This window comes from Elephantulus edwardii, unplaced genomic scaffold, assembly GCF_000299155.1.
Source record: "Elephantulus edwardii isolate Elephantulus edwardi_28Jun2011 unplaced genomic scaffold, EleEdw1.0 scaffold00267, whole genome shotgun sequence".
NCBI classification, from domain to species: domain Eukaryota; kingdom Metazoa; phylum Chordata; class Mammalia; order Macroscelidea; family Macroscelididae; genus Elephantulus; species Elephantulus edwardii.
Window position 1 is genome coordinate 89,340 of NW_006400017.1, and position 14,212 is coordinate 103,551.

Sequence of the window (14,212 nt, forward strand, 5' to 3'; positions counted from 1 at the left end):
GGACGACAGGATCACTGCTACAGCTATGGGGAAGCAGAACTGTAGGTGTTACTAAGGGAAGTTTGTTGAAAAAATCTTGCCATACAGCTTTGGGATGTGGTTCTGTACTCTTATCTGAACAACAAAGGAACTCATATTTTGGGAACAATATATATCACACAGAAGGATGAAATAAATAGACATGGACGATGTTGGGAGTGGAACCACCTTCCACCTTCACCATCTCTGAGGTGGGGATGATGACATCACCTGCAAACCACTCTGGTAAGTGAAGCATTAAGCACAATGCAGAGGAGGGGTGTCCGCATTTTACGACAAAGGAAGTGTGAGTTCCTGTCGTTCATAGACATTTACCCCCAGTAATATAAAACCAAAGAGGACAAGCTCATAACAATTACCAAGGGAGAGACTGATTGTCCACACTGTTTCATAAAGTCAACAGAAACTTGAAAGCTGGATTACTTCTTGATGGGAGATTCACTCAGGGACAATGAAGTTGAATGCACATTTCTTCTGGTTCCCAAAGAGGAAGGAATATACATCTCCAGCCTTGCTCCACCCACCTAACAGCCTTCAGCAGTGCAGACGGGGCCAGATCATTGACAGAGCCAAGGGTCCCTAAAAGATCTCCCTAGCAGCAGCAGGCTCAGTGCTGAGCACACGCTGTGTGGAGTCCCTTATTTCTCCCTGAAAGCAGTAGAATCTCTGAAGACCTCAGCATCTTCTGGCTTAAGGGAGCCGGCAAAGTGCCTCAGGTGGACCTCCTCAGGCTGGGTGGCAGGCTTTTCTCGAGTACTTACATCCCTTAAAAGGGGAACCAGGGCAAAGTTCTTCCAGTTTCTCCCTGAAACTGAAAGGTAAAACATCATTACTGCTTTGAATGCAGAACAAATGTTCACATGCTGGCCTCTCATATATGCAGGGAGGCCAGATACATCAAGTATTTTCTGAGGCACATAGATCGGTACGATTTCCACTTCCTTTGGTTCCATGAGGAACCTCATCCACTTTCACAGCTCCAAAAACTCCCCTCATTTTTCTTATTTGGCTCACTTGTGATCAGATGGCCTGCTCACTGAGTGGCTACACAGTGAGTCAACTCTGAGATGATGAATACCAGCCAAAGAACCAGGTTTGGGGACCCAGCCCCCACAAGAAGAGTAGGAATGGTGCCAAGGCAGCCATGGTGACACTAAGACTTGACTTGGGGATCTCAGAGGTGTAACCTGAAATTCCATAAAGTTCCTTGAGGAAATGCAATTGTCACACCACCACCATCACCACCTCCAGTTCTGTGGAACCTCAGAAAAATGACCACCAAGAAGGAAAGCTCTTTCCTCCCATTTTTAAGAGCCCTGGGCAGCCATGTTTTCTGGGTGGCCACTTTGGCTTTGAGGACTCTTGAAAAAACAGCTCTCTGGTGGGGGGTGTGGGGAATGAGAAAGATGGGATAAATAATGTATACTGCATTGAAACAGATGAGGGAGAAAACTATTTAAAAGGAATATATGATTAGGTATTATTGCCATGACAGGAGTCCAGAACAAAGGCTGCATAGTGGACTGGACTTGGGGGGAGGGATTATATAATAATGAAAGAATGTTTCTTTTACTTTTCAAAGAGAAGAACAAACTGGGGGGAGGGGTGGGCAGGGAGAAAAGTGCAGCAATAAACAAATGGAAACCCAAAGTCTCTGTGAATTTTCATTAAAATTAATTATATATATATATATATATATATAAGCTCTCATCACTCTGCCTCAGGCCACAGTCCAGACCCAGACCCTTCCACTAGAATCCAGAATCGGTCACAACTCAAAAGTGTCAGGAGTTCCAGAGATCGTCCCATGGTGGCTACCTCAGCAGGATACTCCAGGTCCTGACGATTTCCACTAGGCCTGCATGAAGAGCTTCAACAGGTCAAGGCCTCAACATTGACTGTGCTCTATGCTCAGTCAGACTTGGACACCAATTATTGAAGGAAGAATTCTTTCAGCATAAAGGCAGGAGGGTTCAATGGGGGAGACAGTCAGATGCTCACTGGAATACTATCTACTGGCTTCCTGGGTGGTGGGGACACCTTGCCTCAGGGACTGCTTAGTACAGCTCTAGGGCCTTCAAAGGAAACCTGGGACTCCAAGCATCTGCTTGCCACTCCTATAAGTTCTGATGCCACAACCTCTCAGATGTCCACCTTGCTGACAAGCTTTGCCCCCTCTGGGTTTTCTTTTTGGAAAAATTATTATACTGGTTTATTTACAAAATTTGAGTACATTGTTTTCCAGAACAGATCTTCCAATTTCCCTCACCACCTCACTCATCAAATTGTACAACACCATGATTAACACCCCCCCCCGCAAATCCTCATCCCTCTGCTTCCACCCTCCCTGACCGCTCCCCCCCCCCACCTTGGATCCTTATACTCATTCTACAATAATGGTTTTGTACAATACTTGCCCTTGTGAGATGGAGTTAGAGATGTAAATCAAAACCATAATGAGGTACCACCTCACTCCAGTAACAGTGGCAAAATTTAACATGGCAGCAAGTAATAAATGTTGGAGAGGATGTGGCGAGAAAGGAACTCTTGTACATTATTAGTGGGATTGTAAAATGGTACAACCATTCTGGAAGGCAGTTTGGTGCTTCTTCAAAAAGCTGAACATAGTAATTCCAAATGACCCAGCTATTCCACTGCTTGGAATATACCCTGAGAAAGTGAGAACTGGAGCCCAAACTGAGATTTGTATACCAATATTCACAGCAGCATAATTCACCATCGCAAGAACATGGAAACAGTCCATATGTCAGCCACAAACAAGTGGATTGAGAAATTATGGTACATTCATACAAGGAATACTATGCATCCCATGGGAACAATGACTTTGAAAATTATTATGTAACTTGGGAGGGACTGGAAGCATTATCCTGGTCTTTCTTTATGCATTTCCTCATCCCTTCCCAATAACATGCACTGTGTGGTTGTGCTGAGTTTGTTCCCCAGAGAAAAAACCCTCCAAGGCTCTTGTCCATAGTCAGACCAAAAAATTGTCCCAGAGACAGACTAAAAGACGTTGTTGTTGTTGTTGTTGTTGTTGTTGTTGTTGTCTGCCATCGAATTGGCACTGATTCATAGCTGACCCTATAGCAAGTTTTCAGAGGCAATAAACTGCTTGGAAATTGATTGCCCATCTTTCTCCTGAGGAGAAGTTGGCAGATTTGAACCATATGACTTTGGATAAACAGGGCAACTCCTTACCACTTGGCTTCCAGAGCTCCCTAAAAGGTATTTGTTTTAGTTTATTGGGACAAGGTTCCAGCATCAGCAGACAAGATGATTTTTCACTAAAGGCAGGGTTAGCGGCAAACTATTTTGTACCCCAACACAATGTCAGCCTACATGCAAAGATGTGCCTAACCCCGGCCATGGTCTTCTCAATTGTTATTCTCTCTTGTTATCCTTCAGAGAGTTGGACAATGACTAAGGATGACAGAAGAAGAATTGTGGTGCTGGAGAAGAATCTTGAACATACTATGGACTGTTAAGAAAACAAATCAGGGGAGCTCTGGTGGCCTAGTGGCAAGGAGCTGCAACTACAATCCCAGAGGCGCAGGGTTCGAATCCACCAGATGCTCTGCCAGGGAAGGAGGGACAATCTCCTCCTGTACCAGTCAGATCTGATTTGACGGTACACGCACACAAAAAAAATAAAAAAATAATAATAATAAAAAATAATTTAAAAAAAAAAACAAAGAAAGACAACAAATCAGTCTGTCTTGGAGAGGGTGAAACCAAATCTCTCCTTGGAGGCTAGGATTTTGAATCTCTGCCTCACATACTTTGAGCAGTTGGCCAGGAGAGATCAGTCCTTGGAGAAGGACATCATGCTTGGAAGGGTGGATGTACAGTACAGAAGAGGAAGATTCCCAATGAGATGGATTGATAGAGAAACTGGGGCAGTGGGGGTTGGTGTGTCAGAATTAGTAAGACTGGCTCAGGGCAGGAAAGAGTTCAGGGCTGCTGTACATAGAGTTGCTATACATCACAGGTGACCCAATGGCACATAACAATAACATACTATGACAGGTTCGGAAGCCGGAGTGGCATCCACTTCCTAAACAACATGCCTCCAGAAACTCTATGAACTTTGATAAATGTTGATAGCTGTAGAGGGGCTTCAGGCCTTTTGTTCACAGGGTCGCTATGAGTCATGCTCGACTTAAGGCAATCAACAACAACAACACACAAATAACTACCAATACATTAAAAATACTGATAGAAAATGCTAACAATACACAATGCTTAGTTTCGGGGGGAACAGTCACCTGCTTGGTATGTACCTAGCTCTGCAACCATGGCTAAATACAATAGGAGGAATGGTCAGTTTGTCCTTGTTGCAAGAAGAAACAAGGAAAACAGGTAAGAAGACCAAAAGGAACTCTGGTAGCCTAGTGGTAGAAAGCTGTGCTACAATCCCAAAGGCACATGACTTGAATCCTCCTGTTGCTTTGCGGGAGAAGGATGAGTAATCTCCTGCCATGCAATTTACTGCCTCTGAAAACCCACTGGAGGGTCAGGATGAGTCAGTTCTGACTCAACAGCACACAACAGCTTAACCTAAGTGTAGCCATTTGGAGGCATTTCTAAGATTTGCCATATTGTTATCTGCCTTATCTAATTACTTACATTTATTAATGTTGTTGTTGTTAGGTGCCATAGGGTCTCCTGCGATTCATAGCGACCCTATGTATAACAGCCCTAAACCCTACACTATCCTTGACAATCTTATTGTCTCTGAAATACCTACCCTCATTACCTCAGTCACTGAATCAATCTGTCTCATCGAGGGTCTTCCTCTCTTGCACTGTCCTTCCATCCTCCCAAGCATGCCGTCCCTCTCCAAAGGATGTCAGACAAAGCTTCAGAACCCTTGCCTCCAAGAAGCAGTCTGATCTCAACCTCTGACAAAAATACTACTGGAGTTTCTAAATACAAAGTTGGATGTTGTTGTTGTTGTTGTTGTTGTTTTGCGTCCTTAAGTTGAAATTGATCCATAGCTGACCCTTCAGTGGGTTTTCAGAGGCTGTGTGTGTCCATATAATCTCACATTAAATGCAGACGTGGAGTGTGAGGAACAGAGAAGAGGTGAAGACAGCACAGCTCATAAGCAGGCTGTCCACCCCAGGTGGTGGAGTGTAGGGCGAGCCACTTCCTCTGGAGCAGGGGTGCTCTGGAACATTTGAGAACAGGTGCTTAGGCCAGAGGTACTATGCAGAGCTGGCGTGCATGGGCACGTGGCTGGGTCAGCTGTGCAAGCATGTGGAAGAACGCACAGGAATGTCCGTGAGAGTGTGTGCATGTGGGTGGCATTTGGGGTTTGTTACAGATTGACTTGTGACCCAAAAAAAGTTACACCAAGAACCTCATCTCTGTACCCGCAAATATGACCCTGCTTAAAAATAGCTATTTTCTTTTGTTATATTAATTTCATGCCAGAGTGAGTCAATGAACACCAAGGAAGGCCTGGTGGAGCTACAAAGCTTATAGAAACAAACATCTTCCCTAGAGCCTAAAGAAGAGAGAGCCCAACCTGCTGACACACTAAATTCCAACTATCAGCCTTCAGATTTATGAGACAATAAGTGTCTGTTCTTTAAAACCACCCACTTGTGGTGTTTTTTGTATTTTTGTTACACAGCATTAGACAATGAAGTTGGGTTTTTGCAGTACCCAGTAACAACGATGGGAACAGATGATACCAGGGGAGGAAATCATTTAACAATAAATAGTAGATATTTAACACTAGGTGGCTTAGCGGCAAGAAGCTGCCCTGCAATCCCAAAGGCACATGGTTTGAATCCACCAGCTGCTCCATAGGAGGATGCGCATTCTCCTCCTGTGTGATTAACTGCCTCTGAAAACCCACTGGAGGGTCAGCTTTGGAGCAGTTCTGACTGATTGGCACACAACAACAACAACAAACTATAAATTAAAGGTAGGTCTGGTTAAAGGCCTTAAACTTTATAATGGGAATGAGAAGACCTGCAAGGAGTAAGGTGGCCCCAGAGTTTCGCCTGCCCAACATCAGACCACCAGCCAAGTAGGCCCATCCATGCTGCACTTCCTTTTAGCCCTCACCTCTGTGTGGCCGCAGGGAGAAGCTTAGGGTCCGCTTGATGCCTTTACAGTTCCCCGGGTCTTCATTGATGATGCCCACATTGGTGTTCCAGGTGGTCCAGTTCACCTCATCCACCCTGAAGAAGAGAGAATGAAAATGCCGAAAGATGCCAGCCTAAAAGCCATACTCAACTTCCCAGGCCAAGGGCTGGGCCTCCTCATAGGTCAATCTCAAGATGCCATTGACCAGTACGGGGAGAGAAGAGAGGGTTCTGCTTTATAGACAACATCCTGGAAAATGTACCCCCTTACCACATCTCAGGGAGATAGAGCGAGTAGGGGGAGAGTTAGAGAGGGGTCTGCTTTCTAGACAACACTCGAGAAAATGTACCAAATTACCACACTATGGGGCCCAGGGACTGTCAACCGTCCTGCCTGGTTGATGCGATTCCTGGTTTTGAGTGACTCCTGGATATCTCAAATTGTCCAAGGTTTAATGTCTGAGTCTCAAAAACTGAGATTCCCCTATGCTCATGGCTAAGCTCTGGAGCAGTCCTTGTACCTACAGCTGGTACTAGAAGGGTCCCTACCTTCGCAGTTAAGCCCTATAATAATCCTTGTACCCATAGCCATGGTCTTTGCTATCACTTGTTATGCATCAGAGAGTTGGACAGTGACTAAGGAGGATAGAAGGAGAATTGATGCTTTTAAGTTGTGGTGCTGGAGAAGAGTATTAAGGGTACCATGGACTGTTAGGAAAACAAACAGATTCATCCTGGAAAGGATTAAACCGGGTGGCTCCTTGGAGGCAAGGATTCTGAGGCTCCGTCTAACATACTTTGGACATGTTGTAAGGAGAGACCGGTCCTTGGAGAGGGACATCATGCTTGGGAGGGTGGAGGGCAGGCGCAGGAAGGCCCTCTATGAGGTGGATTGATTCCGTGACTGGGGTAATCGGGATGGGTGTGTCGGAGACGGTGTGATTGGCACAGGACAGAGCAGAGTTTAAGGCTTTTGTACATAGGGTTGCTGTGAGTCGTAGGTGACTCGACGGCACATAATAACAACAACAACAACAACAGCAACTCATAGCTGACTCTAGGTGGGTTCTCCTGGTCACAGCTAGACCCTCTGTACCCACAGCTGGCTCTATGTGGTATCGCAACACCCACACCTGAGGCCTAAAACTCTCATAGTATTTATAGTTGAGGCCTTACCTGAAGCACCATCTGTAGTCATCCTTGCCATCAGGTGTGTAGCCCACCTGAAGAAGCTTGCCTGAGCGAAATGCCTTCCTCATGCATTTAAGGAAGCTCTTCTCGGTGTCCAGGATAGTGATGGCTCTCTGTGGGGAGATGGGCAAAAGGCAGAGACGCAGAGGGCTTATCCAGGCATTACCTTGAACTGCCAGCTCCAGACAACAAGCTCAGCCTTTCTGGGTCTCTCCCAGCCCCGGATGCTTTTAAGCCTGGCTCTGAGGGCCTTCTACATACTCAGCTTGATCCTATAGTCTATCTGATGCACATTTCATGAAAGGAGTTCAGTTGGTCCAGCATCAGACCTTCCCAAGCCCCTCTGGTCCCTTCTGGATCTGGTTAGACAATCTCCTGAGCACCAAGGTGGGTATGAACCCCAAATCAGAATTTCCCTGTTGTCGATGTTGGTTTTTGTTATGTGCTGTTGAGTTGACTATAATTCATAGTTGACACTACGTACAACAGATTGCCCTATTTGAGCGCATTGTGAAGAAGGGATAGCCTGGGGGGGAAAGACATCAGGCTGGTAAAAGCGGAGGATCCAAGAAAGGGAAGAAAGAAACACACTTCCAAGAAGGTGGAATGTCACAGTGACAGTAACCACGAGTTTGAGGATGGCACAGGAGACAGCAACATTTTCCTAGGTACACACAGAGAGGCAGCATAACACAGTGGTTATCAGCAGGGCCTCATTAGTGAAACTGCCTGAGCTCTGGTGGTCCAGTAATAAGAATCTGTGCCGTAATCCTAAAGGTACGCGGTTTGAATCCACCAGCTGCTTTGCAGGAAAAGGATGGGCAATCTCCTCCCATGTGATTAAGTGCGTCTGAAACCCCACCAGAGAGTCAGCAATGGGTCAGTTCCGAATCAAATGTATCCAACAACAAGAACAACTCTACTTACTAGGTGCTTGGCCTAGTTGTGTCTTGGGCACAGAAAGCTAAATTCTTTGTGCCTTAATACCTTCACAAAAAGAAATGAGGACAGTAAGAAGATCCAATACCTACAAAATGTAGTACATTTGGTGAAGTAGAAAAAAATCATTGCCATGGAGTCAGAATCAACTCATAGCTGACCCTCCAGTGGGTTTTCAGAGACTGTAAATCTCACAGGAGAAGATCACCCATCTTTCTTACTTTTGGATTGACAGTGCAACTCTTTATCCACCAGGCCACCAGAGCTCCCTTTGGTAAACTAGAGGGCCAACAAAATAAGAAAATTCTCCAACAAGATACAGAGACACAACAGCCTCTACAGGGGACTCAAATACACTACCAGGGTGAAGATGATGCAGGAATGCAGTGTTTCATTCTGGGGCACATAAGGTCACTGTGAGCCGGTGCCCACTCAGTGTCAACTAATAACAATAATACTATTGAGAAACTCCAATGAGGATCACGTAAGGCACTTAACAACACTCTGTCACACTGTGGTACCTTCCGGTTGCCACAATGCTGGAGGCTAAGCCACTTATTCCAAACAGCAGCAGGGCTACCCAATGTGATTGGATTTTTAGCTGAGCTTCTATGCTGGCATGGCTGTTGTTGATTGCTGTCGAGTCAAGCACGACTCATAGCGACCCTAAGAACAAAAAGCCTGAAGCCCCTCTACGACTATCAACATTTATCAAAGTTCATAGAGTTTTCAGAGTCATGTTGTTTAGGAAGTGGATGCCACTCCTGCTTCCAAACATGTTATTGTTATGTACCGTTGAGTCACCTGCGATGTATAGCAACCCTGTGTACAGCAGCTCTGAACCCTTCCCTGTCCTGAGCCAGTCTCACTAACTCCAACACACATAGAAGGCACCCAAATACACAATGGCTGCCACAAAGTACTTGAGCTTACCAATGACCATGAAGATGGTACAGGACCAAATGTTTCATTATCTCATACATGGGATCACTTCAAGTCAGAATTGATTCAGTAGCCACTAACAACAACTCTATAATAACAATAGACAGTTGAGGAGAAAGGTGTGGACCAGGTGGCACAGAAAATTGCTGGTCAGACACTTCCCTCTTCATATTGGTGTCTGTGGTGCCCACTATTGGCCACGTTCCTTGAGACAGGCACGCATAGGAGTAAGTCTTGTCGCCCTCTCTGCAGTATCACCCATTACAGTCAAACAGTGAAGAATGGCTGAGCTACTCTGGCATCTCATCACAGATGATGCTCAATGGGAAAACCTTGTGAGAGGGGCTAGAAGAACCGAGGAAATGCTGGTGCCTGATATGCCCCCCTCCCAAGCCTGCCTGAGCTTTCTCCCTTCCTTAAAAGCTGCTTGGATTCACATGCTCAGCAGAGAAAAACACAGCAGACAAGAGCAGCTGACGTCCTGTTGGCTGTGAACGTACCCCACCAATCAACCCACCTGCAACTTCCAGATGTTCTTGCTTTCTTGAGAGATCTTGTTGACCGTCTCTCCCATGAGGGCAATGAGCATGTTGAGCAGCAGGATGTAGGTGAGAATCACATAGGCCAGCAACAGGATGATGAAGACAGACTTGAATTCGTAGTTCTCCGTGAACTCCAGGTCACCCATGCCGATGGTGAACTTGAACAGCTCCAGACATGTGGAGTAGAGGGTGTTGTAGGTGCTGTGGGAAGGCCGGCAGCCAGGGCACCGCCACCGGTGTGGTGTGGACTCAGACAGCGCAGAGTCATTCTTCCCGTCCTCGATCAGGGTCACCACCGCTACAGGGTAAGGGAGGAGGAGCAGGGCTCTCTGGAAACCAAGATCTTGGGGCCCCTGACATGTACACACCACCCCTTATCCCCACTGGCTAGGCTATAAGGTGCCTTCACAAAAATGAATGAAAACACTCCTTCTCCAAAACTACCCAAATAAATCAAAACACACAGGGATTTGTTACAGTGAGGACTTTATCACCATCTGCTGGGGGGTGGGGGGGAATGTTAAATATGCCCATCTGTGTGCCACATGAATAGAATCATGGAGGCAGAGCAGGTCAGAGTAAGATGGTCTCATCCTGAATTCTGCAATCTTCTTTAGTAAATTAACTGGAGACTGGATACTTCTACTGCATATCCAGTGTGCACTAACCCCCTTTGTCTAATCCTTTCTTGGATCTACTTACATTCAGGGTTTTCAGACCCAGTTGCCAGAGCACACACTGCTCCCTATCTAGTGCCTGCTAGTCAATGCTGCCCTTCCATCCAGACAGCAGTTCTAAAGCAGATTACTGAGCAAGAATAGGGGAGGGGGTGCCAAGTGACCCATGTAACTAGAACACACATGGACATCAAAGCCGAGCCAAGTGATCAAAAACGTATGTGGATGAGGCTGGAAAGGACGCATCGAGCCCTGGCTGTTGTAAAAAAGACTTGAGAAAACACCTGAACATGTGGAATGCCAGTACCGGACCGCCGGGGCCAAATCCATAACTCCCAACAGTGGGTGTCCTGGGGTTTCCAACCCTGTCTATCCACCACCTGGCAATCCTGCTTTTCCTCCAGGCTCCTTTCCCACTCCCCCAGGAGTACCTCATGGGAATCCAGCCTTCCTCCCATGTGCACCTCCTCGACCTGTGCCCCAACCAGGGTATCCGGGATGCCACCCCCCAGGACCCTATCCACCTCCTTACCCACCACCTGCCCCTGGCATGCCTCCTGTGAATCCCTAGGCTCCTGGCATGGTGGGACCAGGAATGGTGATGGATAAGAAGACACAGAAAAAAATGAAGAAAGCTCATAAAAAGATGCACAAACACCACAAACATGGCAAGCATTCCCCCTCCTCCTCCTCCTCTTCCAGCAGTGACTGACTAAATACAGGGCCTGGACCCTCCCCTCAAGTCTCACGAGTTCTACTCTCCCATCAAGCTTCAGATGCCATGTTGTACTGAGGGGAATTAACCCTTGTACGTCCTGCCTGAACCTCATCCTGCTGCTTAGCCTTAACTAGCTAGGGAAAGTGGGAAAAGCTCATTATCCTGAGCTGGCAGAGTCCTTGGACAGAATTTTCATCTGATGAGTTTAGCAAGGGGGTTGGTTTGTTATGTTGGGGTTTTTGTTTGTTTGTTTGTTTGTTTGTTTGTTTTTTAAGGAGGTAAGCTCTTGGAACTAAAAGCTGAAGACAAACTTAAGATCTAGATATGTGATTTTTTTTTTTAAAAAAAACAAAACACCATTTTGTAATAGGGATGGATGGAATGTCTTGGAAATGGAATTACAAAATATGTATTTTATAAAAGCCAAACAAACTCTTGTACTTTTTATGTGAGAGTAGGCCACTTCAGTAGTGTGGCAGATAGCTTTCCCTTGAGGGCTTCTATCGTTAACACTAACAACAAGCCTGTTGGGAAGTGGAGTCTATTTGGTTGGTGAGCTCTGATTGCCATTTTGGAACCTCAGCTCTACTCTCTAGCTTAGTATGGTTATCTCAGGTCCTGCTTCCATTCTCCAGCTCTCAGTCCAAATAAAGTTATTTCTCCGGAAAAAAAAGTGTGTGGACACATCAGTCCATCATACCTGCTTAAAGGGACTCCTAACAAAATCTCAATTAAGAATCCATGAATAAAGAAGAGACCGTACTGATAGAAACAAGTAAACATGGGAGACTGGAGAGTGTCCTGATGGTAGAATGTCAACTAATAAATGATCATTTTGCAACCATCACAGAACTAAATCAGTAAGATAAGGCTCACTATTGAATGTCAAAGCCACTGGGTGAAAGTTTGATGAAAAATGGAACATTTGTATAGTCTCAAACTATGTTCATCTCATTTACTTATCAATTAATAAGGGACAGAATGTAATTTTATCACAGAAAAAAGCTTGCAGATCTTCCAAAGCAGGGAAGCAAAGTTAACATCAGATATAATGGAACAGATGTCATGTGATTCCTGGTATAAAACATTAAAGAAGACACAACATTAGTTCCTTGATAATCTAGCCAGAAAAGCAAACCTGCGATGAATCATGAGGAAACCACCAGACACTCCCAACTTCAGGGACATTTTGGAAAGCAACTCATTAAAGATGTTAAGGTAGTGAAAGACAAGTAGAAATTGAGGATTGCTCCAGATTAGAGATGTTTAAACAGGAATCTCCACTAAATGCAGTGCACTGTATGAGCCAGGATTCCATTTTCTCTAAAAGGCATTACTAGGACAATTGTTGAAATCTGAATAAATTATTTATATTAGCTGATAGTGTTTTCTTTATGCTAACTGCCTGATTTTGGTCACTGTGCTGTGAAAGAGAATATCTTGGTTGCTAGGAAATAAACAGTGAAGTTGTTGTTTGTTGTTATACGCCATTGAGTCACCTGCAACTCATAGTGACCAACTGTATGCACAGTGCCTCTGAACCTTGTCTTACCCTGAGCCAGTCTCACTATCTCTGACACATCTAATCCCATTATCCCAGACACTGTCAATCCATCTCATCCAGAGTCTTCCTCTCTTGCACTGTCCCTCCACCCTTCTGAGCACAATGTCCTTTTCCAAGGACTGGTCCCTCCTGGAAATATGCCAGAAGTGTGTGAGGCTGAGCTTCAAAATCCTTGCCTCCAAAAAGCAATTTGGTTTCACTCTTTCTATGGAAAACCTACTCATTCTCTTGAGAATCCATAGAATGTTCAACACTCTTCTCCAGCACCACAACTCAAAAGCATCAATCCTTTTTCTGTCATCCTTAGCTATTGTCTAAGAATATGCATCAGTTCTCTGATGCATAGCAAGTAATTGCAAAGAACATGGCCTGGATCAGGTGTATCTTAGTCTCCAGACTGACATCATTGGTCCTTAGTACCCTGGAGAGGTCCCTGACAGCAGATTTTCCCAATGTGATTCGTCTTTTTATTTTCTCACTGCTGGTGCTAAGAGTATTGATTGTGGAACAAAGCAAGATGAAATTGTTGACAATCTCAATCTCCTATCCATCTATCATGGTTCTGCCATGATAGATAGGTCCAGTGGTGAGAATCTTTGTCTTTTTGATGTTGAGCTTCAATCCATATTGAAAACTACAATCCTTGACCTTCTGCAGCAAATGCTTCAGGCCCTCTTCATTTTTGGCAAGCAAAGTTTTGTCAACTGCATATCACAAGCTATTGATGAGTCTTCCCTCAATTCTGATGCCACAATAAAGTAGTTAAGGGTGAAAGGTCAAGTATGCTCTAGAGGCTAGGATAGAAACTTAAGTAACAAAAAAAATGTGGGAAATCAAAGACAAAGACAATTTGAGAAATCTGAGTAGAGTCGTGTAATGAATGACTCTTAGTTATTTATGGTCTGATGACTCCTGCATAATGATTGGATGTGACTATGCAAATAAAATGCATATGGCCATAATTAGGAAACTCTGGTGGCTTAGTGGCAAGAAGTTGTGCTGCAATCCTGAAGGCATGCAGTTCAAGGCCACCAGTTGTTCCATAGGAGAAGGATGGGCAATCTCCTCCCATGTGATTAACTGCCTCTGAAAACCCACTGTTGGGTCAGCTATGGGTTAGTTCCTACTCTACATTATACAGCAACAACAACCTGGTCATAACTGGAAATCGGCCAGTATTGTTAACAGTGCAAATAAGGTGCACTGCAGGAGAGACTCAGAGATGTCCTTCTTACAGATATACCACAGAAAGCTCCATGGTCCAAAGTAACTAGCAACAACACCAAAAAGAACTCAACACAATGATAGAAATAAAACCTAGCCTTTCAATAGTCACACTGAACGTGAATGGTTTAAATGCACCGATGAAGAGAAAGAGGGTAGCAGATTGGATAAAAAAACAAAATCCATCAATATGCTGTCTACAAGAGACACACCTGAAAAATGAAGATAAAGACAGGCTAAAAATAAAAGGGTGGGGG

General features: G+C 44.9%; 1 protein-coding gene across 1 annotated transcript in view; it reads right to left on the bottom strand.

Moving 5' to 3' along the window:
* Positions 1-677: 677 nt before the first annotated feature.
* Positions 678-14,212, bottom strand: part of TRPV1 (transient receptor potential cation channel, subfamily V, member 1) — a 35,829-nt gene continuing 22,294 nt past the window's right edge. The window contains exons 12-15 of the mRNA XM_006899746.1: positions 9,748-10,070; positions 7,335-7,462; positions 6,139-6,254; positions 678-850 (exon numbers count right to left, since the gene is read on the bottom strand). Coding sequence (XP_006899808.1) covers positions 678-850; positions 6,139-6,254; positions 7,335-7,462; positions 9,748-10,070 — 740 coding nt within the window. The remainder of the gene's footprint in view (positions 851-6,138; positions 6,255-7,334; positions 7,463-9,747; positions 10,071-14,212) is intronic.